The sequence below is a fragment of the Castor canadensis genome, chromosome 4, assembly GCF_047511655.1.
Source record: "Castor canadensis chromosome 4, mCasCan1.hap1v2, whole genome shotgun sequence".
NCBI classification, from domain to species: domain Eukaryota; kingdom Metazoa; phylum Chordata; class Mammalia; order Rodentia; family Castoridae; genus Castor; species Castor canadensis.
The window spans coordinates 142,141,402-142,168,928 of NC_133389.1; the positions used below are offsets into that span (position 1 = coordinate 142,141,402).

Below are 27,527 nucleotides of genomic sequence, written 5' to 3' on the forward strand. Positions count from 1 at the left end.
TTGTACTTTCTAGCCCAAATAGCAAGGATGGCTATTTCTGTTACCAGGCTCTATCTAACTTGATAAGCTTTTAAAACTTTTGAGAGTCCATGGAACTTTTGATAAATTCCAGGGAATGAGAAGCTTCTGCAACCCTTTTTGATACTTAAATTCCATTGCTTGAGCACTTCCTGGTAGGAAATTACATGTTTAAAGATAAAACCAATAATTGTGCCATTGGCTTTATTTTCTCCAATTCTGCTGTCAGTTGATGTATGTCTCAAGCGATTTCAGAAAACAGTTTGCAGAGGGAAGTAGAGACTGGGAGAATGACTTTGAGGCAGATATGGTCCTCTATCAAACAGACATGTTGGCCCCAAGAGTATTCTCTTAGGAGCTTGTAAGAGTAGAAAATCAGCCTTGATGTAGGTGGAAGTTTTCCCCTTAGGAACAGTCTAGGATCTAGTTGGGCACATGTGAGTGGGTACAAAGGGTGAGATTGATCAAATGGAATCACTTTAAGGGAAAGGATATGTTGTGGTAAAACCTTTTTTCCCCTTAGACTCTTTTCCATCAATGAGGAACCTCTGCCTATTTGTTTTGCCTGGAAGACAGGAGATGGGTGAGAGGAGGAGAAAGGAGCCTTTTGGAGGGGGCAGTCATCTCAGACTCTGGAGTCAGGATCATCTTAAAAAGCAGCCTAAGATACTACTGCTGTTGGTGATGGCAGATGTGTTGGTAACAATCATCTTGCCTGGCTCAGCAGCTTCGTGGGGCTCGGAAGACATAGAGAACTCCCTAGGTATGGGCAGTGGGGGACTCTACTACTAGGGTCAGCAGCTGAACAATGGCACCATGGAGCATGGTGAGACAAGGGCCAAAATGGACCTGTACCTCATATACCTGCATTGTCACCAGCAAAGCACCCACCCTTCCACTTCACCAGAGACAACCACAGGGATGGAACATCTTACCCTTTCTTCAGTCTCAGATTAAATCTACAGGAACAGAGGACAGTAGAGTGAGAAAGGACCACTGAACCCATCTAGTTCAACCTCTCCTAGAGATGAAGAACATGTAACCCACAAGATGAAATCAGCCATCAAAGGCCAGAGTGATTATTTGCCTCCCAGTTCTCATTTCATGAGATTTTTACCCCTGTGTCTGCTTTCAATGCAAGTTGCCCACGATACCACCAGCAATTACTCTGGACACCTCCCCCTGATCAGATAGGTGTCCCTGGCAGTGACACCAGCAGCAGTTGGCATGGCAATCAGGAAGCTTCACAGGCTACCCACTGGGGCCCTGTGAGTAGCTGATGTTAATGCTTCATTATTTCCTCCTCCTTGGATCTACTGTGAGGACCCTTATTTGGCTTTTCTTCCAGGCCTTCCTGCTGGTTTTAAGTAATATAGGTGTGATCTTGTATTCCTGACCTACACTGAAATGTTAATACTTCTACTTTCTAAAGCCAAAAGTCATAAATAACACCAAGAAACAAACTCAGAAATAGACATGCACATGAGTCTTCTGTTATATTATATTGTCACTGGCACTGGTTTCTTAAAGTTATCTTATCTTGAAAATTTATCTGAAGCTGTTAGTTTTTAGCATTTTAAGTCACAACATTCCCAGCTGGGGGTGAATTTCAGACTTCCATTTCCTGGAAACCGGCATTTACAAAGCTGAAGAAATAAGATGTGGTCTTTGACAGAGAATAGTTCTTAAATGTTTTTCATTTGCTCCTTCTTTAGGGTTTAAGCTTATCCTGTCATTCAACAGAATACGGAGACTTCATCTACAATTGAAAATGAAAATGATTGTTGAGGAAACTCCTGTTTTTGCAAATAAATCATTATGGGGGGTGGGTAGACAAACATTTTCTTGCCTATTAAACAATACATACATCTTTATTCCAATTAATGACTATTCACAAAAGTAATTCAGGTTGAATAGTCTGAAATAAAAGGTACTTTTCATATAGAATAAAACCTGAGTTAAGAAGTCTATCACACCAAAACTATAATAAGGAAATGGGTGCAAAATGTAGTAAAAGCTCAGTTAGACACAAGTAATTTAGTGAGCTATTCCAACATTGGAATAGCCATCAAAGCAGAGTAAGCAGTCCATCTGTAGAAATCTCTAAGAGAACTAAATACCACTTGATTTATAACCAGACACAAATCTCTTGGGGCTTAGGGTTCCTCCAAAATTCTGTTCTGATGCTCACTTTCATGTAACTTGGGAGTCTGAACCTCTTGACAGTATTGGGGGTAAGAACAAATAGAATGCACCTTGAATAACATTCTTGTGTTATGTATAATGACCCAGCTCTAAAAAGAACATTGTTATGCTGTTATTGTTACTGATATACTACTTGGACAGATTCCAAGGACTGATAATGCAAGCAACAGACAAGAAAATTTGGAATTCGTAGAGTCTGAACTTTTAAAATAGATAATAAACTGGGCTTATAAATATTGACAAATATGTGTTGCTTGCAGAAGTGGAGAGAGTGTTGAAAACAGATGGATCAATAGTTGCAGTAGGGATAGTGTTTTGGAGTGAAGTAGAGGAATATTTTGCCCTCTGCTGGTTTTTGATGGAAAGACCTTAAAGGTGTTCTGCATTAAGGTATCTACTTTAAATGCCTATAAAATCAACACATAAGCCACACAGACATCCCTGTGTTATGCTCATGCATTTGTACCAATAAATGTTTTATCTCTTTTGCACTACAGTCCCTTCAAATTACATACCACCTTTACTTCAAAAGGAAATGCCCTGAACCAGCATGGGAGAAGAAAGGGAACATACTGCAGTTTCAATTGTTGCAGGACTCAGGTTATCTCTCAGCACTGCATACACACTTGGAGACATGGGAAGAAGGTCTGATGGAGATTGTGGTTCCGTTGAATCACTTCGACTTAAAGAGATAACAGGGAAATACTGCACAGATTAGAAAAAATAACAACTCCTGGTAATTTACTGCATCTCAAAACTTGTGTCTCATCTATTTGTGACAATGAACTTCCTAATTTATCACTTTGTATCAGAGTATTCAATCTGCTAGGAAATATATAGCATATAAAAGGGCAACTTCATAATTCCAGTCATAATAGATGGCAGTAATTGTGCCCTAAAGACTAGCTTTATGCGTTAAAAGAAATGAGACATAAAATGCTTTATTGGACATTAAAATGCTTTATTCTCAGTTATATGTACTCTGTTCTAACCTTAAATCTCTTATAGGAAAGATTTTTGAAAAAATTAATTCAATAATAAATATTTTACATGTGACTAAGATTACTCACATTGTCGAAATGGGGATAAAAACTGAAGGAACATAACCTTTGTCTCCCCTTTCTGTTGGTCTTGAAACTGGAAAAGAAAGGTACAATATTGGGGGAAAATATTATCAACATTATTGATAAAATTAGAAAAGAAGTCTAGGAAAATAGCAGCAATGTAAAAGAAAGAGATAATGCAGCTATCTAGTGAGTCACAAATGTTTTAGTTGAATAGAAGAAACAGTCATCTACATAAACAAAATGAACACAAGACAATAACAATCTCTTGGCACATATAATCTGATTTCAAATATTAATGTCTCTAAAATATGTGATAAAACTGAGACTCTATTTTATTACCTGACTTCTATCTTGCCTTTAAGTTTAGTTATAAGATCTGACTCATTCATGCATAGGAGGATTTACACTGCTATGGTTTAGATAAGTATCCTCCAAAGCCCAAGTGTTAAAGGTTGGTTGCCAGCCTGTGGCACCATTGGGATGTGGTGAAACTTTTGAGAGGTTGGGTCTAGTGGAAGAAATGCAACTGTGGCATGTCTTTGAAATCCCTTCCTCTCTGCTTCCAAGCATGGTCCCCACGGTGACAGTATTGACCTACCATTGACTGAAATCTCCACAACTGTAAGTGAAAATAAGCCTTTCCTCTTTTTAAATTGATTATCTCAGGTATTGGCTACTGTATTTACAGAAAGCTGACTAACACATATAATAACCCAGTTCTCTTCATTAGAGCTGACACCAACCATAACAGTATTATTACAATGTTTGAGACATCTCACTACATAGACCAGGCTAGCCTTGAACTTGCAAACCTCCCGCCTTTGGCTCCCAAGTGTTGGGATAACAGGCATGTGCCCCCGTGTCCAGATAACCATAACGTTATTATTACACATATTTTTAGATCACAGACATCAGCAGTTCTAAAAATAACACTGTACTACTGGAGTGATGGTACAATGTAAACCTCACCTTGCAAACATTGCCCAAATTTCTCAGGTACACCATGTTGAACTAGTACTTGGTTCAATTTTCCAACTGTAATTTGTTGTATTGAAATTTGCTGCTAGATGTAGAGTGCCACTTAAAAGCCACAGGGTTTTATTTTGTTTTGGACTTTTGTTTATTTCAGAAGGCATGAAGTTCAGTGGCAGCAAGTTGCCATCTGTGAGTGACAATTGTAGGATATTCCACAAGATGGGGCCCAAAGATTTACTTGCTATAGGTTAGGAACTTTGTTTACTTGTCTCTGATATTATGTTATTTTCCAAATCTTAAGACAAAAAGTAAACAGAAAGAACTTTACCTTCGCAAGGCTGGGAGCTGTAGTGTTTACCAAAAGCTTTGTCTTTCGGAATGTCAGGATATAGGTATTTCAGAGGATTTTCAGGAATGTTTTCAGCCATAATAACCTTGTAGTCTCGAAGGATGTCAGCGAATGGCAGAGCAGACAACCGACCTTTGTTGTAAGGTTCTACTGAGTGGAATCTAACTTCTCCTTTAAAAACAGAAATTAGAAGAATATGTAGGTTCCTGAAAATACTGATTGTGGCTGTTCTTCCTGCTTACATTATTTGCATGGCTAAAAAACATGATCTTTTGCAGGCTGCACAATACAGATTGTGCATGTGATAGAGGGTGACCATAGGTTGTAAGGGGATACAGGTACCCTGTTCTGGGAAAACTGTACCAACTAATCTTCAAACCTAATGAACACATGATAAACAGATCAGCATACCACACACTCTGGAAGCTGAAATCCCAATAATCAAACTTAAGAATACTAAATTCACGTGAGTAAATAGCAGTGAGAATATACCGTTTTCAGAATGGTCCACCCAGGTGAAAGTTATCCCTCCAAGATGGCTTTCACTGAATCTTAATAAAAAGGTCCCAGGCATTTTATCCTTTAGCAGGAGCCGTTCCTTTTCTTTGCTCACAAAGCCCATGACATACCTAAAATTAGAGCAATGAAGAGTTTCATCTGATCATTATTCCTTTTGCATTTACTTCAGTCACAAAGAACAGACCAAAATTTTTTTTTGCACATAATCAAAAGTCAATCCTACCTGAAATACTCATATACAGATATACATAACAATACTCTCTGAGGAATGTAAGAAACTACAACTGTTTTTCCCTCCATGGTACTACACATGCTTAAAAGAAAATGGAAAAAAACTCAATAAAAACAGAAGAAAAGAACCTACTGCATATGGAAAATATAGCTCCACAACTCACCCATCAATCCAAAGGGGAAGAATGTGTTTCTTAATTAGATCCAATATTGCTTCAAGCCATGTCCAAAAAGTAAATGATTTACCAGGTAAGTGTTCCTATTGGAATAAATAAACACATTAGGGCGATGGTTACTTCAGTAGTAACATTCATAGATCAACTCAAGTTCCATTTTTCAATAAAATGTTTTCTCTCAACTGAACATTTTACTTTCTTTTTAAAATATTCTTACCCAGGAAATCTTCAAACCCCAGATGATGATATGGAGTTTTAGAGAGGAGTACAGTGTGTGTGTGTGTGTGTGTGTTTCGGTATCTAAATGATGTTTCCCCTCCTTTATTTTTACCTTGCAGAACTTGGCCCAGGTGAGGTGACCATCACTGTAGCTAGATTGGACTGAAATGAAAGAAAAAATAAGACTTTTAAAATTCATTAATGAGACACTTCAGTATTGTGCTCAATTTAGATTTTTTTCCTCATCCCTGTCAAGCATTTCTTAAGCACCTACTATGGATTTACAGTGAACTGAGTGCTATGTATGGTACAAATATATCATCCTTGGAGTACATTATCCAGGAAGTGCAGTTTTTTGAGGGAGGAGCTAACAACAACTTTAGGAAATTCTATGAATGGGTAGGATATAAATTGTCAGAAGAGACAAGGGAAGCCACTCCAGAAGTAAGAATAATGCAGGACGATGTGTGGTGACATGAACATGGCTCCTAAAGCAGACAATAAGAGCAGCATAACGATGGTGAAAGACATTATAAAATAAAATTATATAAATTAGATGTAGCTAGATTTCCAATAGACATTGACTGTTTTGATCCACAGCAATGGAAGGATGAAAGAGTTTCTACCTAAGTCATTAAGGAAATTATACTGAAAAGGACAAATTTGATAAAAATCTGACAGGATATATCTGCTATCTACACTATATTTACATTGATATTAATACATCAAATCTATGTTTAAAAGTTTTACTGACTCATTGACAAATATTTAGTGCCTACTACTGCAGTTTATGAATTAAATAAGGATAAAAACATATACACATTAAGCAAGTTTTGGAATATTTCACTAGTTCTTGATTTATTTGAAAACTAGTTGAGATGTAAGTGGCAAGCAATCCAGCATCACATAAGTCACACTCAGTCACATATTATTCTACTGCAATCACACAAATGCATCTGTGCTCCTACTTTACCTAGAAATGCGTGCAGATACAATTTGATTCTTTGTGGTGCTAAATGTGTTTAATTCCAGAATTGTCAAACTATAGATTTTTTTTTAAAAATTATTTTAGATAAAGCTTAGACTATATTCAGTACCTGTAGAACCTGTGATTATTTTGTAAACTTCAGATACCTCAACTCAAAGCTGAAACTTTCTTGATATACAGAATTAAATTATTACCATATATTTTAATTTCTATTTAAATTTATAGCGCTTGGTGAAGGAATTGGTCATTTTCCAGTTGGCTCATGTCAATTGAGATATTAATATGAAAAAAATCAAGACACCATTAAAGCTTAACAGCATAGTCACTAAGTCAAGCGCTAAGAACACTCTGGAAATGAGTGTGGAATAGAAAGTAAGGGCTTTAAAACTGGACCAGTGTGCCCCATGACTTGGCTCTGCTAAGTAGTAGCCATGGAGCCTGACAATCGACCTCTGCAATGCAGTCTCCTCATCTGTAAAATAGATAGAATGTTAACCCTGAAGAACTTTTGTGAGAATTGCAGATAATACATTACCTCACCATGTGCCCAGCAATATAGTAGGCATTCAATAAATTTAACAATCATTATTTTCATTAATAGTAGTAATGTCTTTATGGTTTTTAAAACACTTAGGTGCCCAAAACAGGGGCAAATTCTTCCTATCTGCCAGCTTTTACCTGTGAGCTTCTCTGCCAGCATATTGAGTTGATCTGAATTAAGGCCACGACCAACATATGACGAAAACTGCCAGCTCATCACTTCCAGGAGTTGACTTAATGTGGCAGATGGAGGATTATTAAAGAAAACCAGGTTCTGCAATAGAGTTTCAGTGATTACATTTGTTAATTACATGGAAAACACTGTAATTCAATGTATTGATTCCTGATTTAAACTCTGGGCCAAAGTAAGTTAACAATACAGAATGTTATCATGTAATCTCATTCCCTTCTTTTTAAGACTGATTTATTTTTCCTAGGGGGCTTTTTTGTTCTTTGAGTGTAATATAATTCAGAACTCCATCTTTCCTGAAAGAATCATTTGGCATCTCCTAACTTTTCCTGAACTCTTAACTATCAACCAACTAATACAAGTAATTAACACTGTCCAATAGTAATTGGACAGATGCTCTTTTCTGAAATATTAATCCTAAATAAAACATGTTATTTAATTGACTCATCATGAAAAAGGACACTTCATCCAACCAGGAGTGGGAGATAGGAAGAGAAAGAATTTCTAGTGATACAGTTTTCCTTGTGGAAAAATTACTAGAAAGCAGAGAATATAGACATGGTGTACGAGCTCAGGTTTTAAAGCAGGGTAGAATTAATAAACCAGAGTTAGTTGTTCAGCTTGGTCCTGTAATAAGGCTAGGAATCTATGTTTTAGGAGGTATATCTCCAGCTCTTCATGCTGGAACTCAGGAAATCAGGATGGTTAGCATGAAGATCTTGGTGAATTCCTAGCAGAATTGCTATGAAAGCTAAGTGCAATGCTACACTGTGAGGCTGGAGGACAGAGAAGTATCTATCTTGCCACCCAAGCCCTGGAGTTTGAAGAAAAGCTGAATACGGTAAACCTGCATGATTGGTGGGATTTATTACATGCAGTTTTGACTAAGCACGGTCAAAAAATAAAGAAATTTCAAAACTAAAAATTTTAAATTGTGCATTATGCATCTTGGTTGATATGGAGAAGTTGTCAATCAGTCCTGTGTTGTCAACAGTGGTGTTTAAATCATTGTGTGATCTGCTGAGTGTTTCCCTGCCCTTAATTTTGTGAAAATCTGCCTCCCAAAAAGCAAATGGTGCCCTCAAAGTGAAATAAAAGTTCATGTGTTTAACAAATCTGAGATTTGTTGAAAGGTGGCATGTGCGTTTGGTGGGAGTTGGGTGGCATTATGGGGAAAATGAATCAAGCATCTGAGGTAGTACTAAACACTATGCACCCTGAGCATGCAGTGTGTTTCTCAATGGCATTTCCATGGGGACAAGAGCTCTACTATTTGTGTAGCTCCTAAAGATGAGTGGCATTTACTCTTAGGGGCTGTTCTGGACTAAAAGACCAGGTGAATTCTCTAGGTAGAGTTTCTTCCTCTCTGAAGCTGATCTGTCTCTGGTGCCAAGGCACCTGAGGCCAAGGAGAAATAGCACTGTCATTTTCCGTGCCATTTCCACACTAGGAACATTGGGTTAAAAGGAAAGGACATTTACAGCTGACCTATTATGGCTCTGTTCTTATTGCTGGAACCTAATACGAAAAACTTCTTCTTTTGGAGGGAACACTTGCTTTGAGTTAAGAAGAAATGTAGTTATTTAAATTTGACCTACTTTCTGTAGACATCAGTGGTTTTCAGTATAACACACTGAAGTTTTTTGTAAGAGAGGAGCAAGGGGAAGTGCTGACTCATCTTTTTTGCCACTCCATTCGTTTTTCTTGTAAGAAGAACACCTAATCACTTGATCTGACATAGCTAATTTTTGGTCAGTATCTCAAATGACCACCAGATGGCACTAAAACCCAGTGCACGTTTAGGAAGGATAAAATCTACACAACTAAAAAGTCGTGTCAGAGTATGATTAGGCAAGATTGATGGATGTTCTAGTTACTTATTTAGAAGCTATTTCTCTACCTTTGTAGAAGAGAATGTGGAAAAGGTAGGTCCAGAAGAATTAAGAAGATCAGATATCAAATTCTGACAGTAATTAGATATAAAATTCCGGGAAAAGGAGTTTCCCTGCAGGGTAGTTAACAGAACCATAGGATAGTCCTAAAACTTTCTGTGATGCACAATGCTGAGAGCTGACCAGACCTGCAAAAATAACCAACGCCTGCCTGACACTTTTGCTAGCCAGAACTCTTTCAGGATCCATGTCAAAATATGTTATTTTAAATATAACTTGAAAGGAACCATACAACTAGAAAGAAAACAACCCACAAACACATGCTACACACACACACACACACACACACACACACACTACTTGTTAGCAATAAAACAAATCAAATACAATGACAGAAGGAAAAATAGGAATAGAAACTCTACCTGAGAATCATTGGTTGACACATTGTACCAAATGATGGACGCCCAAGCATTAGGTAACTGACTGACATTGGAAATCATCACCACAGGTAATGAACTGGTCTAGTTAAAAAAAGAAGACTGTCATTACAGGTAGTATACATCTTACATTGATCTTACATTTGGCCCTTTCTTCTAAAGGGTCATTTTAAGCCAAACCCATTCTTCTAACCCTCATGTCCAGCTGCCTGGTTGCTAAGACAATTATGAAGGCAACGGAACTTTCTGAGCTTATATGAGCCAGGGTACAGCGAGATAAAAACAGGAATCCTTTTAGAGCTCCTGACGCTATCAGTCAGGCAGCTTCTCCAATACTATCTCTCACACTGCACAAATATCTATACTTTATGGTCAGACATTGCCTCAAATGCAACTGATTAGAGATTCTGGTGATTGAGCAACCATCCTTCTTGTAAGTTACATTAAAGAATCTGTTTTTTTAAATTCACTTCTGGAATGAATCATAATATTCAAATTATGACCTAACAACTAATTAAGTAGGAGTTTTTACTGCAGAAGATGGAGAGGTAAACTCAAGATGCTGCAGCTGTCTGGTGTCTTGCTATAGAGCTCAATTTAATATTATTGGTAATGTAGTTTTCTCCCTTATGAAATAAACAGACTTTCCCAGACTAGCTTCAGAGGCTAATCAACTTAAAACAGTCCCTACCCAACAATAGACATCAGATTCCTGTAGACAGTAAAATACCCAGTTGAGAAACATGGAAACAGAGGTTTAGGAAAAAGAGATGAGGAAGGAATCTGTGAAAGATTTTACAAACATGCTTGCATGTAAGATAAAAGAGTAAAGGCAGAATTCTAAAACAGTACAGTCCACAAATAAGATCATGTTTGGGATATGTGAAATTGTGTTTGTTCATTAATGCATTAATTTGTTCATTCATTCAATACAGATTGAGCGTCTACCATGTGCTAGATATTGTGTACTGATGACAAGAGTGTACAAACAAGACGTGGTGTTCTGACTTTAAGATGCTCAATCATGTTCAATTTATTCCCAAAACTTCCTTTATTTTTTCTTTGAATTCAATAGTAACTGTTAGAAGAGGATCAAAACAAGGTAGTGTTATCTTCCTATCACTTTTGTTTGTTCAGAGAAACCCTTCTTATAAGATTTTTTATATAACTTAAAATTATAGTGAATATATCACTATATGACATGATTCAAGGATAGTTATTTCTCTTTAGACTTTCCACTAAGCATTTATGACTCAGAATATTCCACAAAGCAAACAAGTAAAAGTTTTTCAACATGTATAGGTTCATAATACTATGAAATTTTATCATTGTATTTAAGCAGAATAGCTTAAATGTCAACTACTTATTGAACATTTGACATACGGCTTTTCTAAAATTAAACAAAAAGTAATATGTAGAAAATGCTGCACTTTTGTGTATAAGTGCTGATAAATTCCTGCAAATATTACTAACAAATATATGTTGCTTTGAATACTGACCTCCAAATCGATATTCAGGCCATAGAGGCAGATCTGTGTCTCAAAAGTTATAGAATGAAGCTCTTCAGTCACCATATGACAGCCCTATGGAAGAAACAAATAGTTACCTTACAAATGCATATTATCTAATATCACATGTTTCTGTAAAATTAATAAACCTTAAATATCCCTAAATATCCCCTTATTATTTAACATTCCCTCTTACTGTTTTCAAATAATACAGCATTTGAGAAATCTTCATTTTCACAAACAGTGATTTTTAAATCTCTAAAACAAGATGATTTCTGGCTTTTACAATTCATTATATTTTCATTAGTTGAAACACAAAATTGTTCTTTATGCTAGTTTTTAAAAATGAATTCTTTGATTTACCAAATATTAACAAAGTGAACCATTATATTTGTAGGTATACAGAAACAACTCTTGGTATCATAGAGAATTTGTTTGGAAAAAAGGGCAAGATTTCCTTCTGGCTAACCATGTTGGGTGAGATACATGCATTTTCCTCAGTTTGTTCCAGGAATTTTAATAAGGTAGCTGTGGGGTTTTCCAACTGTTTCCAATAAAGCAAAGTTGTAATCTAGATCCCAAGTGAGAGGCAGGAAAGGGTGGAAATAAGAGCCCAGAGGTTCGGAACACTGATGCTTCAGATTGGAAAAAGGTTGAACAGCAGGTGGTGAAGAGCCTGGTCCATGCAATGAGGTCTCCACTTCTCCCTGACCTGCCAGGGGACAAGAGGTTTACTCTCTGAAGCAGATGAACCAGAGGCATTAGAGAGACTCTGCATTCTGAGTACAAAGTGAAGCTCTCAGAGGGGTAAGGTGCCATGTTGAATAGAGGATGATCCTGTGGAGCCCTTCCCCTCCTCCACCTTCCTTGTTTGACACCTGAAGGCTTAAAATCTCCAGGAAAGCTATCTGTTGACCAAACCAAGGGGAAACTAACTGAGACACTCTTTGGGGGTCCTCCCCATGAAGCAATCAGGTTCTAACGTTCACCCTGAAGTCTACAATGACCAACATGCACATAGGACTCTCAGGCACTTTTTAGTGCCCTGAATTATAAAGAGTAAGCTAACAATCATCAGATATTTGACAAAGCCTCTCACATGAACTATAGATGTAAAAGTAAGGAACTAAAAAAAATACAAAAGCAAAAGAAGAGTTTAAAAAACTATCGTAAAAATGTATACTAGACTCAATTAAGTAACTGACATTGCTGGATATTGTCCGGATACTAATATGCATAAAGCAAAGGCATTTTTGAGAAAATGGAGAAAATTGAACAAGAAATAGGGTCTTATTAAGGAATAATTTTAAGTCTTGGTTTGGTTTTTGTGATAATGGTATTGTGATTAGGTTTAAGAACTTCCATTCTACAGACACTTAACTAAGGTTTCAGTGACTAAGAAGCTATCTTACCAGGAATTTAAAGATTTCAGAAAAAAAGATGTGTATGTGTATCAGAAAGAGAGATGAGACAAGAGAGTCAAACTTAATCACTGTTGAAGTTAGGTGATGCATGAATTGGAGATAACTGTATTTTCTGTCTATTTTTGTAAACATTTGAAAATTTCCATTAAAAGCTTCTTAACTGCTTTAAAAAACTATGCAGCAAATATTACAACAGTGAAATAAGAATAGAATGCTATTAAAAGATACATTCAGAAAATAATAGTGAATAACTTAAAACACAATAAGAGAAATAGATAAGGACAGTAAAAGGATTGTTAAGTAGAGCAGAAGAAAAGAAAGTAAAATGAAAAATAGAAAAGATAACAAAAAATAAATACATGAGCCACAACAACAAACTACCAGAAATTCCAGAAAGAGACCAGAGAAAGTAGAGTGGAAGAAATATCAAACATAATCAAATGGTACTTCCTATATACTGCTTAGGGTAATTGGTACAATCACTTTGAAGGACAATTGCTTAGTTTCTAGCAAGATACACACATTACACATTACGCTTATCATATTTATAGTTCAAGGAATTTCTTGCACTCAGAATTTAAAAAGACATGGAAGAATGTTAATTGGTGAATGATTATAGTACAGTTATTTATAATGCTAAAAATTGTTTATCAATAGGAAAAATTGTGTATATTTATAGAGTAAAAGATACAGCAGCTGAAATTAATGACCTAGAACATGAATCAACTTAAGAATTAGTTTCAAAAAATATCTTGTTGAGCAAGAAAAGCAAATTGCAATAGAATATATTAAGTAGCCATTTACATAAAATTTAAAATCATAATACAATATGTTTAGGAAAATATTCATTTGTAGCATGAGTATAAAAGCATTTTTGAGACCAATAAAAAACAAAATTTGAAACAATAGTTACTTCTGCTTTGGGAAGTAGGTTAAAGAAAGGTACCAAGTATCTTCAAGTATGAATTTTTAATTTTAAACTGATTAAGGGTTATTCATTTTATTTTTCTTCATGTGTTTTTACATGACTTCAATAGTCTATTACAAATAAATAATACAAGGAACATGAGTGTTTAAATTAGAAGAGCCCAAGGAATATCAAGCACAATGAAGAGCTAAATCAAAAATCATCATTATAAAATTTCACAAAACCAAGGATAAAATGAAAAAAGTCTAAAGATGTTAGAAGTACAGAAATAAAGGTTGGACTGGTGGCTTGCTAACTGGGCTCTAGCAAATGTGAAGCTGGTTCAAACTGTAGTAACACCCCCAAAATTTTTTTAACAGAAATAAAAGGTCGTTTACAAATGATTAAGAATCAGAATAAGTAGAAGACAATGAGACAAATTTTTTAATTCTTAGAAAAATGATTTCTAGCTCGGAATTCTATATCCAGCTATTAGTCAAGTGTGAGTATAAAAACTTCTTTAGATATGCAGGGCCTCAAGAAATTTAGTTTCCAAGTGCCCTTTCTTTGGAAGCTACCAGAAGAGTATTTCTAATAAAAGAAAAGACAATAAGCAAAGATAGAGGAAGACAAGGAGCTCCCTAGCATGGAAGTGAAAGGCTGTTTCAAAAACAAAAACAACACATCACTATATACCAGAAGTAGAGGGCAACATGCAAAGATTGGAGCAAGAAGATGTAGTGCTCCCAGAAGGATGCAGACAAGATGAAAGAAAAAGAAACTCAAAGACTGACATATTGCACTTTACTATGAGCTTTCTAGTCCGGTAGAATGGAAGCATTCGTGTACTGCAATTAGTATACAATATGACTCTACTATTAACAGCTTTTATATGTCATGACTATGTAAATATTGGATTTACTGACCAAACCAAAGTATGTTACATAGCAATATTGTAAAGATGGAGGGGATGATTTAGATGGATCAAGAATTCTCATAAGAGAGCCATAGTTTATTCTATAATAGAAAGAATTGAGGAGATAAACATGTAAATATTACAAATCAAGAAATACCAGTATTAGCATGATACTTATAGCTCAAAGATGGATATTTGGGGAGTGGTTTCGGTGGGAGAGAAATTGCAGATTTTTCCCTAATGAAATCATACAGCACTTCACTATGCACAGGCCTAGCAGCATTGTTACCATATAAAAGCTTGTTAGAGAAGTGGGATTGTTAGCCCAGGCTTACTGAACCAAACTCTGCATTTTAACAGGAAATTTGGGAGACAATTATCCTTGATGTGGTGCATTCACCTTGTGTTTAGTCTTAAAAGGAATGGGGAAATTTTTGATGGAAAACTCAGTTTAAGCAATAAGCTATAGGAACATTTGAACAAAAGTGGAATTATCTAAACTAAAAAAAGTCAGGGTGAAGTTGGAAGTGACAGCGTCACCTTGGGAGAAAGGGAGAGCTAACACTGAATAAACATCAATAACAATTCGGTTTTCATTGTATTAATTTTGAAATAATTAAAATCAGTCAAGTGTGATGATATGAATAGTGATTGTAGGAGAAGACTGTATTGGCAGTAAGGATGTTAAACTTAGGATTTGTTTCTGAAAAGAAAGTACAGAATAAAATACTCTTCTTCTTCTTTGGGCTAGATCATTATGGTACCTTATATTGCCTGCAGGTAGTTAGATTGAGTAGACTGGAATTACTTTTTACTGGGTTAGCAGAAAGTTATATAATGAAAATTCTGCTTGAAAACCCCTTAGACCAACCCTAAAAGTACTTCCAAGTCCATCAATATACTAAATAGCTGGTTCCCCTTTTCCTCCCATGGTGCTATAATAAATTGTTGTTTCTTTGGCTGAGCATGAGATGAAGTAACAGGCTTTTGTTTAGTCAAGTTAAACAAAAAATGAATTTTTAAACAATAGAAAATCTTATTACTATATGAGGAGGGGTACTTAAGACTATGCAAAGTACTGAGACAACTGAAGACCCACAACTTCCATTTTATGCTCACTAATGGGTGCCCTTCATATTCTGACCCAGTTCAATCAATGGTGAACAGGATGATACAAGCCTATGCAGAATATTTGAGAGGCTTCAGGCAAGCACACAGATGGAGATCTAACACATCTTTAAACAGTTAACAATTATAAATCAAGTTAAAATGTTATAATTATAGTCTAGCCTCTTGCCTTGGCACATAGCCTTCACATAATCTAATTGACTAGTTTTAGCCTCTCAAAGTCCCAATGGAACATGGTGGCATAGGTAGGGCAAGGCATTTCTGGACCATTGCTCATCTCCTCTTCTACCTCTGTGAAGGGCCACATTTCAAGTGGGGCTCCTAGTCCTCTCCTTGTACCTAGTAGGGTTTGTGTTGATGGTTCATCTCCTTGGAAGAGTAGACCTGGATAAAAGGCTTCATAGCCCTTGGAGTGGGCTTGAGGCTTTAGGGGATGGGGATTCTGGGGTCCTGAACTGAGCAGGCATCTAACTTGACCTCACAGATATCTTTCTTTGTGGGAAGGGCTGCATCTGGAGGAGGTCAATGGAAGTCTTTTTGAGTGGGAGATTTTGTAATATTCTGATATAATAAGGAATATAAATTTAGTTTTTACCTCTGATTCCTAAGGTTTTTGTAGACAGGAATACTAGAAGACTCTTTTGTTCTAACAACAAAACAAATCTTGGTCTTTGATTCTGAGTTTATAATTTCCTGAGTGATAGGACCAGCTGACATGGAGCTGCTAAATCCTCTGGGATTTCCTGGATGATAGGAGCTTCTTGGGGGCTGATGAAGTGATCAGTGAAGGGTCACTTCATCAGTGACTTGGGGGCTTCAGAATATACCCAGGAAAGGGGCAGGATGCCACGAGAACAAACCATGTGATTAAAGGGTTGAAACTTTCAGCCCACTCTCTGACCTCTGAGGAGAAGGAAGGCGGGCTGGAGATTGAGTTGATTTCAATCGCAATGATGTAATAATCATAGCTACTTAATGAAGCCCCCATAAAAAATTCAGAACAAGGTTTGTATGTTGGTTCCTGGAGGGTGTTGTATCTGGAGAGGGCACAGAAGGCCCATGCCCCTTCCCACAAAACTTGCCCTCTTCATCTCTTCCATCTGACTGTTCATCTGTATTCTGTATAACAATTTTTACAGTAAACTGGCAAATATAAGTAAAGTGTTTTCTGAATTCTTTGAGCTGCTCGTGCAAGTTAATTGAACCCAAAGAAGAGATTGTGGGAACCCCAGGTTTATTGTCTGTGGATCAGAAGTATAGGTCTTAACCTGGGACTTGCCATTTGCATCTAAAGTGGGGGGCAGTCTTGTGTGACTGAGCTCTTAATCTGTGCAATCTACCTAGAGATAGTGTCAAATTGAGTTTAATTGTAGGATACCTTCTTGGTGTCTCCTAGAGAACTGATTAGTGGGGGAAAACCCCCACACAATTGTGATTAGAGGCGAGGTATTCTGTACTGAGTGAGAGTAGAAAAACCTAATTACAGGGCCTGTCTCTCCCTCTTCATACCTCCCGTAGTTTATGGGATTAAATATACCTATGATCATTCATTGTGGATAACTTCCTCAGCTCTTTGAATTATGATAGCTGCATGTTCACCATCCAAACACAGGGTCTTGAAGAGTGAGAGAAACCATGATCCTAATGGCAGAGTAATGACTCTGAGGGTTATGTCTTAACTTTGGGGAAAGAGATTATGCTTCAGTTTACTTTACTGAACTAAAACATGGATGATGAGAGGTTTTCTCAGTGATTCAAACTAACTTCTAATGTTTACTTGAAAATTCCTGATGCAATTATGATACATATTTAGAATAAAACCCAGCAAGGACGTTGACATACAATACACATGACTGTAGAAAAGAAGCTCTAACCAAACAAAGCACCGATTCATTTTCAAAGCTTTCATGGCCATCACGCACAGTCCCTATTATTTATCAGGCAGCCCAAGCCAGTGAAACTATTCAATCTCACATTCCCAGGGGAAGTCATAGGTAGAATACATAGAGAAGATTAATGTATTAAAGCCATCCTAATCATCTGAGACTATTACAGATTTAAAAGTTCATATTTATTATACTTAAATTACATGGCACTGAATATTATAACTGGATCAACTATATAGTACTTGTCCAGAAAAATATTCATTAATCTACCAAAAAATCTGGAAAATTGGCCAAACTACTTGACCAGAACTATATGTGGGAGAAAAAATATGCTGTGATGAAAGGAACATCTAGGTGCTATTATGCTTTTATTTTCTCTGCTCAGTGTCTAACAGTATGCCCTGGAAAACTAGAATATGTGAACAAATACTTGAAACCTCCAAGAAAAATTTCTTGCTTGTTTTTTTCTTTCTTTCTTTTTTTTTTTTTTTGCAGTACTGGTGCTTGAACTCAGGGCCTACACCTTGAACCACTCCACCAGCCCTTTTTATGTTAGGTATTTTCGAGATAGGGTCTTGCAAACTATTTGCCCGGCTGGTTTCGGACCACGATCTTCCTCATCTCTGCTTCCTGAGTAGCTAGGACTATAGGCATGAGCCACTGGTGCCCAGCCCTTGCTTGTTTCTTAACAAGCTAAAATTTATCCAATGTTGTACATGGAAAATTATGTGTTATTAAGAAAACCATCTATTTAGCAAAATTTACTGAGCACTTATTATATGCTAGACACTGAATTAGATGCTAGAAAACAATGAGAAGAGAGGAAATGGTACACTCATATGAGATAGCCTGTAATCACAGAATCATAAATTAATGTAAAATGACAACTATGTTAGCCTATAAAATAATGGTGCTGGATGGTTGTTGCACTTCAAAAAGGCTGAATTTGTAATGATGTTCTTATACCAATTTCTTCCTTAAAAAAAGTGTTACAACTCCTTCAATTAGTTCAGAAGGCAAGCAACTTGCTGTGAAATGCTCAGGCTAGTTGGACTGTGAGTAGTGTGTCTGTGTTTGAGAACACTGAACCTTGAAAGAACATCTGTTTGGCTATCTTGTTAAATGAAACTCAAGTCACCCAGGCTTTACTAATAGCTTCTTTGTGCTTCATGACTTTCCACCAAATAAACAAAATCACCTAACACCTCAGTCTGTGGTTAAAACTGTCATTTATCAGTTAAGCCTACTGAGAGAGCAAACTGGAGAGACTGCAATCCCAGGCCCCTATTCAAACAGTTTTCACATGTCAATAAGCACTCTCTAGTAAGTCTGCACATGATAAAGACCTCCTGGGAAAGGTTGTTTCCTGAAATGTTTGTTTTACAGGGATAAACTGATGGTTTCAAAGTTGGGTCACTCGATGAGTGACAGAGTCAGTTTTTCACTGACTCTTCCCCAGGAAAGATCAAAGGTAGAAGAATGAGGCAGTAATTGCTAACCTTGATTTAGTGACAGTATGTCCACACAGATTCCTCAAGGATTGCTAAGAAATTCCAAGGCAAATTCTTTAAAATTAATTTTAAAAAGCTATCTCATGTTACACTTCTGAAGATTGTTAAAGTCTTAGTCAAAGCAGCCTCAGAGATTATCTAGTCCAATGGGTTTTACTTTTTTTTAACCTTGGAACATAGTTTTGAAATTTCCTACTGAGATTCCCTTCTGTAAAACATATAAAATCAAGCTTCCCTTCTAGAGGCGGGGTGAAGGACCCAAAGTTCCATTCTTTACACCCCAACTCCAGATGCAGCTTCTGAGGCACCTGTCTGGTCTTTCTGGATCTACTAGGAACAGATTGGGTCTCATTGTAATTTCCTCCTTTTGCCTAAATCTAAAGCCAGGAGTCCCTGGACACCATCACAAGCCATGTCTTCTTGGCTAGTCTGAGTCAGTCACAGGGTGCTACAGTTCTAAGGAAGTTTAGGTTGTTGAGTTAGAGAAAGTATCATTCTGACATCTTAGTGTGCTCTCAATCATATTAAGAGGATTACTAACTATCCAATCAGAGCTCTAACAACCACAAAAGTAGAACTGAGGAACTCAAAGTTGGGAGGGGCAGGTAAGGATAAGAGGCATTGGGTTGTAGTAAGAAGCTCAGACATGATATTCTACAAGTCTGATGTTTCAGGGACCTGGAATCAGAAAATGGAAGGACCCAGAGTCCTTTGGAAGGGACTGTGTCTTCAGCCAAGTATGTGGCAGGTGGGAGAGCAGGATAAGGGTCATGAGTTGTCTTAAGTCAGGTACCGTGTTCTCTCTCTTTCTCTCTCTCTGTATATATATGGTACAAAATAATAGTGGGTTTCATACACATTTATAGTGTACTTTGATCATATTCACACCCTACAACTCTCTCATGCCCCCCACTCTTCCCCTTTCTCTTACCCCTTCTACTCTTAAGTCTTTCTCACCTAGATTCCTCATATGAAAGAAAACATCTATTTGTCTGAGTCTGACTTATTTTACTTAACAGTGTGATTTCCAGTTCCATCCATTTTCCTGCAAATGACATAATTTCATTCTTCTTTATGGCTGAATGAAACCCCACCTTGTATATACACAATTTTTTACCTATTTCATCTGTTGGTTGATTCTATTTCTTGGCTATTATGAATAGTGCTGCAGTATACATGAGTGTGCAAGTATCTATATTGTATGCTATTTACATCCCTTCTGGTATATACTCAGGAGTGGAATAGCAGGATCATATGTTAGTTCTGATTTTAGTTTTTTGAGGAACCTCCATACTGGTTTTCATGGTAGCTGGACTAATTTACATTCCCACCAATAGTGATTAAGGGTTCCTTTTTCTCCTGTATTCTTGCAGCATTGGTTGTTGTTTCTTGATGATAGCTATTACGTCTGGAGAGAGATGGAATCTCAATATAGCTTTGACTTGCATTTTTTAGATGACCAAAGTTGTTTAGCATTTTTCATGTATTTATTGGCCATTCATACGTCTTTTGAGATCTGTTCAATTTATTTGCCCATTTATTGATTGGATTATTTAGCTTTTTGTAGTTTAATTATTTTGAGCTCCTTCTATATTCTGGATATTAATCCTTTATTCATTGAATACTGGCAAAGATATTTCTCTCATTCTGTAGGCTGTCTCTTCCCTTTGGCCATTGTTTCTTTTACTCTGCAGAAGCTTTTTTATTTGATGCAATCCCATTTGTCAATTCTTATTCTTATTTTCTGAGTTATTGGAGTCCTATTCAAAAGCCATTGCCTATGCCTGTATCTCGAAGTGTTTTCTCATAAGAGTTTCAAATTTCAGGTCTTTCATTAAGATCCTTGATCCATTTTGAATTGATTTTTTGCACATGGTGAGGGATAGGAGTTTAGTTTTGGTCTTCTACATGTGAATATTTGTTTTCTCAGCACCATTTGTTGAAGAGGCTAGCTTTATTTCTGGATCTTCTATTCCATTGACCTATGTGTCTTTTTTTGTGCCAGTACTATGCTGTTTTTGTTATTATGAATCCATAGTATAATTTGAAATCAAGCATTGTGGTGTGATACCTCCATTATTCCTCTTTTTGCTCAGGATTGCTTTGGGTATTTAGGGTTCTTTTGTGCTTCCATTTGAATTTTAGGATCGTATTTTCTATTTCTATGAAGAATTTCATTGGGATTTTGATGGGGATAGTATTGAATCACTTTCAGGTAATGGACCCTTTTCACAATGTTAATTCTACTGGTCCATGAACATGGAGGTTTTCATCTTTAGTGTCTTCTTTGATTTCTTTCTGTGATGTTTGATAGTTTTCATTGTAGAGGTCTTTCATCTCCTTGGTTAGGTTTAACCCTAGGTATTTTATTTTTTGAGGGTGTTGTAAATGGAATTGTTTTCACTATAGAAAAGCCATTCATTTTTGTATGTTGATTTTTATATCCTGTTACTTCATTGAAAGTATTCCTCAGAACTAAGAGTTTTCTGGTGGAGCTTTTAGGGTCTTTTATGTATGTCATATCATCTATATATAGGGATAATTTGAATTGTTCCTTTCCTATTTATATACTTTTTATTTCTTTTTCTTGCCTTATGCTCTGGCTAAGAATTCAAGCACTGTATTGAGTAAGAGTGGAGAGAGTGGACACCCTTATCTTGTCCCTAATCTTAGAGGAAATGCTTTTAGTTTTTTCTCATTCAGTATAATATTGGCTATATAAGTTTGTCATATGTCGCCTTTATTATATTACAGTATATCTCCTTTATTCCTAGTTTATTCAGGACTTTTATCATGAAGGGATATTGAATTTTATCAAAGGCTTTTTCTGAATCTGTTGAGATGAACATTTGATTTTTGTCCATGATTCTGTGTATTGCTATGTTACATTTATTGATTTACATAAGCTGGATCATCTTGTATCCAGGAATGAAGCCAATTTGATCATGATACATACTTTTTTAATGTATTACTGAATTTGAAGTATCTTATTGAGGATTTTTGTGTCTATATTCATATTTTGTGTCTATAGTAGTCTTTTGTTGTTGCTGTGCCCTCATCCTAAACTCATAGAATGAATTTAGAAGCATTACTTCCCTTTCTATGTATTTTATGGAATAGTTTGAGGAGGTACCATCTTTTAAAGCCCAGTTCTCCCATGGGTATAATACATGCTCTTATGGAGGGGACAGCAGGAAGAGTTGATCAGTAAAAGCCACAGCAAACATCTGTCTCACTTATCACCTTCAACCAGCACATGCTACCTCACTTGGTCCACATAATAACTTTAAGAAGTGTGGGGTAAGATTAGCCTCATTCTGTAGATAAGGAAATTGGGAGGAGAGGTTAAGTGGCTTGCATAATGTCTAACTTCCTGTCAGAGGCAGAGCCCAAATCAAATGCTGTTTCCACACCCTGCAGAGACACCACAGAAGGGCAAAGGCAGACACAGTAGATAACAGAGCTGTTCACTTCTTTCCTAAGAAAGCATTATTTTAAATTCCTTTTAAACTTGGCAAGGATTCTATTATTAGAAAGCCCTGATTTCTGAGCTGCCGGGCAAGGTGTGGACACTTTCATGAAACAGATGGCATGAGATGGAGTGGGAGGGGTCAAGGAGGATTCAACCAGCTTGACCCTCCCAGTGAAGGTTTTGTGTTCCTAGAGGCAGCATAGCAGAGGGAAGGGAGATCCAGACTGCCTTGGTTTGAACCTTGGCCCTGCCACTAATAGCATGTATAAACTTGAGTGAGCTGCATGGCCACGCTATGCCTCAGTTTCCCTAACTGAAATAGCTCTGTAACAGTACCCACTTCGTAGCATTATTGCAAGAGTTACATAAGTCAACATTAGGAAAGTTCTTAGACAGTTCTCAGTGCATAATAAATGCTATGGGGAATTTGTTAAATGCATTTTCAGCAGGCTGTGCACTCCTGCTGCAGGTGCTCACAACGGCAACTTTTTGAAGCTTTAAAACAAGGTTATGATATCCTAGCTTCCCATTTCCCTGAAATTTGTTGCCACCATCCCTTGTACCATATCTTTATGAACTCTACTTTATCCCAGTTCTTCCCCTACTCTTTCCTGATTTTGTTTGGCCATCCCTATTGACTGTTCAAGCCCCTGGTAGCTAGCTCACTTCCCCCACCTCCACATGGTTCTGTAGCTAGCCAACTGTTTCTGTAGCATATAAAGTAGCTTAGAGCCTATGGAATGTTTTAAATGTACCTGGGAGTCATACTAAAATTCTTTCAGTAGGGGGAGCTCAAAGAATAGCTTAAAATTCAATGAACCTGCTTTAGCAAATCTGAGAAAATTAAAAGAAAGAAACAAAGTCATTCCATGACTGTATGATTTTATTATTAATCAGAAAATAAGAAGAGGTAAATTTAAAGCAATACAAGTAGACAGTGTTAATAATTGGTTGCTTTTTCTATAGTGGAAGGTGATTTACTTAGATTTCTATCTCTAGGGAAATACAAGTAAAGATTTTCGTATGTTTAAGATGGTAATGTACTACAAAAGTTGAGTGGTTCAGTTGTATTCCCATTGGATTTTTTGTGGGTTTTTTGTGTAAGATAAATTCAGAATAATGTGCTTCATCTATTCAGACTCATAAATAATAACAACAATAGTCAGGGATGTCAGGCTCAATGAAATGCTACAAAACTTTGGTCAAATTACAGTGAGATGATGTGTGAACAGGCTTTTATTTATAATGTGCTAATTTTTAATATGGAAATTTAGAAAACCTTTATGAGGAATAATGTCTTCCACTTATTTGTTTCACTAGAATATCCTCAAACCCAAAAGCTCTGCTCGTGAAACATCTTTAGCAGGAAAGATGTGCCTGGGCTCTGCCTTCAGGAGCAAGTCTCCTGTGGGAAGAAAACTTAGCTAATTTTTAGTGGGACAACAATATTTGGTAAATGATTTATAAGAGACAATTAAGGAAATGAAGAATTATTAGAGGGGAAAATGGCAGTACATTAAGCCTTTTGTGATGTATCTTTGTGGTTTGTGGGGGTGTGATAGATTGGATGTCATTGAACACTGGATTTACAATGCGTCCAATGATACATTATTTAAATATTATATTATTTATTCTAAATAATTCAAAGATATTTCTCATAGGAACTGGGTCTATAAAGCCAGGATATTGGATCTGTACAAACTGTATCAGAAATAAGCCTCCCAGATGTATAATACATCATGTAGGTTTTCTTACATATGCAGTATCTCTGAACAAGGAGCATTGGGCATTCCCCTCCTGATCTCTTGCAGGAAAATAAATGCAATATTTATCCATCATATCACTTGACAAAGGTCACATTTTCAGTCACTGTCAGACCATGTACTCAAACCTACCTTTCCTATTTCCAAATTACAGATCATACACAGAGGTTGTACATACAATGAACAGATCAATAGGTGATCTCTAAGGTCATTTCCAATCCAGGATTTGACCAGTCTATCATCTACTGACTCAAATGTGAATGCTCAGACTGCATCACTTTTTTCTTTTATCCCATTCATGCAGTGAAATATGAACCTTGAAGAGCAAGGTAACTGATACCACAAAGTAATAGGACTGTTTTTCACCTGTGATTTTCACATAATGACATGATTTTCAAGCCTTACCCTATATCCATGGGAAATTCAGTGATTCTTAACATATTTTACCAGAATGAAGGACTTATTACAGAAATTATGGCACATCTATGAAATGCAAAACAATGCAACAAATTTAAATGTGTTCTCTAAGTGTAAAGTTATAGAAAGTTGTTCATGTGAAACAAAAGGTTATGACACAATCAACATAGGTGATATATTTTAAAGTAATATATACTTAAATATAAGACTGGAATGATGTGTATCAAAAGCTTAATAATTGTTTTCTTTGGAAGATATGCTATTTTTACTTTCTCTTTCTTTTATAAATGTTGTCTATAATTATCAAATATAATTAGAGAAACATGGATTTGATTTTATATAAAAGTAAGCAATTTAAGAGCTTTGTAAAAAATATTATGGTTATTTTTTGGAAAAATTCTGTAGAAGAAATATTTCCTACCTCATTTCCTTTACCCCCAGCACTTGACTTCATTTCCTTTGGTTGCTTTGTAAAAGAAACAACAGTGTTTAGATGGAGATGTACTATCAGGTACACATCAAGTCAGTCCTATATATTGTCATCTCTTTCTTGGCCACAATTTTGGCTTCTAGAACATTAATTCAGATGTCTTCTAACTCATCAAAATTTGTCCTAGCTACATAGATTCAACAAAAATGAACACTTAAAACCAAACAAAACTAAAAGTGGTATAAATTTGTATATGCAGATATCTTTCTGTTAACAAAATTTTCTCTTTTAGAAAATAGACCTTTGGATGCTGATTCAGTGGTACCCCAACATTCAGATAAGGCACTTGCTAAACACTAATAAACCAGAAGAAAAATGTGTTTCTGGCAAGAAAAGCAACAGGACTTGGGGTATCTAAGAACTGTGCAAAGAATTAGAAGACAGGAAGAGAACACTAGGTCATGAGGAAGTGGTGAACACAAGAAGCAACAGGAAGAGGCCGGGACAGAGCTTTCTAGACATGCCAAGGCAAAGTGCAACTGCAGTGCCCAGGAACATCCTATTTGCCCAAGTTATTCTCCTAAAGTTAAAGTGCTTTCAGCCACACAAGTTGTTACTGGGTGTTGTTCACTGGGGAAATTTTAAAAATGAAACTGGGAATGTCCATTTTAAGACAGATCATCTCTATCATGGTCATCAGGGTATATTAACTAGCTGCTACATATACTTATGTAGTACATCACTATGGTTAAAAACTCAGACTGAGTTAGGTTCAGTGTTGTTTCTATTGTTTGAATTCCTCAATGATGGCATGTCTTATCTCTCACTGTTATCCTTGGGCATGGGAAGGGAGAAGCCTGTGAAATTTTTCTGCCAAACTTACCAAATGTCTAAATTCTACTGAAAGACTCCCATTGGAAGATTCTTCAATGGACATGGCTTTGACATGAGTTCCACAAAGGACAAACCTTCGATTGCTAGAGAGAAAATCTTACTTATTTACATGGTCTTAGGTCTTACTATTTTTTGAAAGTAGTAAAACTATTCTACAAAGTAAATATCTTACCTTAGAGTTGAAACGTTCCTGTCAAAACAAGAAGAGCATTTGAAATGAGCTGTTTAATAGACCTAGTAAAAACTTTTTAGGGTACTTTAAAGGATAGGATATAGAATTTCATTTTGAGTCTTTATGGTTCATTTTTAATAGTTAATCTTCCTTGGGTTCTGTTAAATGCTTGAACTTCAAAATTGAATGTTTGAAATACAATTGATATGTAAAGTTAGAGAAGTAAGTTTAAAAGTGTAAAATTGTTGTACGAAATAAAAGGCAGTTCATTAAAGAATCTTACATTGTCTCATTTTGAAATGAAATTAGAAAACTTACTTGTCAATTGAAGCTTTAACCTTTACCTGATAGTTTAGCTCTGGCAATTTTATTAGAAGCCTAGAAAGAAATATTAATAAAGAATCAAAGATAAAAATTAAAAGTGTCAAAAGCTTTTTTATATTTAAGGAATTAAATATATTTATGATATAAAAATAAAACTTACATTCTCTCTAGTTACATGCTATGCTTTTTAAAATGTATAATTCCTCTTTAGTTTGCCCTGTTATAATGCTGACATACCAACCACTTAATATCATCAACAAACATTTGGAAAGTGTTTGCATAATCCTTCAGTTCATGTGTGCTTGGTAATACATTTGGCCCAGTCAGAAAAATAGCTATATATTTTGGCAAAAGTCCAAACCTGAGTGAAATGTTTAGATATAAGAAACATTCTTTGCAAGTCTGTTAATGTGACTCCACGTTATCCTCATTCTATGAAAAAACATTTTGTAAACTTGCAAAACTAAATATTTTGACAATAACTGTTTTATTGAGAAAGACCAGGTCTCTGAAATAAATATGGAAAATCCCAATTCAGATACATTTATAACCTCTAAACATACTATTTTTAAGTAAGAACAAAAATGTTCATAACTAAAAAGGACCTAACTTCAAACAAACAAGTGGTTAAAGTCAGATAAGAATTCCTTTAACTCCTTCTGGTGTCAGCCCCTTCCTCTGTTTTTTTGCTTTTTCTGCCTCCTCAGAATGTGCCCTGTGCTACATCCTATCTGTGGGTTCAGTGCAGATGCAGACATGTTCACTCACTCACTCACTCATTTGCTCTTGCACTCATTCCAAGCCATGCACATTCACTCAGCATATACTGAGCTTTTCATATATACCCAGTATAGTCTCAAGTACCTGGGAACTGGTACTTGAGGAGGGAACAGACAGAATATAGAGAGTATCATATGGTAATATTTCATTGGCATTAGACAAATAAAATCAGAGAACATAAACAGCCCA

At 36.2% G+C, this 27,527-nt stretch overlaps 1 protein-coding gene across 2 annotated transcripts in view; it reads right to left on the reverse strand.

The window, feature by feature from the left end:
- Positions 1-275: 275 nt before the first annotated feature.
- Positions 276-27,527, reverse strand: part of Stat4 (signal transducer and activator of transcription 4) — a 95,051-nt gene continuing 67,799 nt past the window's right edge. The window contains exons 10-23 of one of the 2 annotated variants that reach the window (XM_074071294.1): positions 26,553-26,612; positions 26,235-26,252; positions 26,052-26,145; positions 25,160-25,204; positions 11,306-11,389; positions 9,792-9,890; positions 7,426-7,561; positions 5,872-5,921; positions 5,529-5,623; positions 5,107-5,243; positions 4,594-4,785; positions 3,294-3,360; positions 2,797-2,905; positions 276-1,777 (exon numbers count right to left, since the gene is read on the reverse strand). In XM_074071294.1, coding sequence (XP_073927395.1) covers positions 1,751-1,777; positions 2,797-2,905; positions 3,294-3,360; positions 4,594-4,785; positions 5,107-5,243; positions 5,529-5,623; positions 5,872-5,921; positions 7,426-7,561; positions 9,792-9,890; positions 11,306-11,389; positions 25,160-25,204; positions 26,052-26,145; positions 26,235-26,252; positions 26,553-26,612 — 1,213 coding nt within the window. In that variant the 3' untranslated portion in view covers positions 276-1,750. The remainder of the gene's footprint in view (positions 1,778-2,796; positions 2,906-3,293; positions 3,361-4,593; positions 4,786-5,106; positions 5,244-5,528; positions 5,624-5,871; positions 5,922-7,425; positions 7,562-9,791; positions 9,891-11,305; positions 11,390-25,159; positions 25,205-26,051; positions 26,146-26,234; positions 26,253-26,552; positions 26,613-27,527) is intronic. The other variant, XM_020158148.2, reaches the window with a different exon arrangement.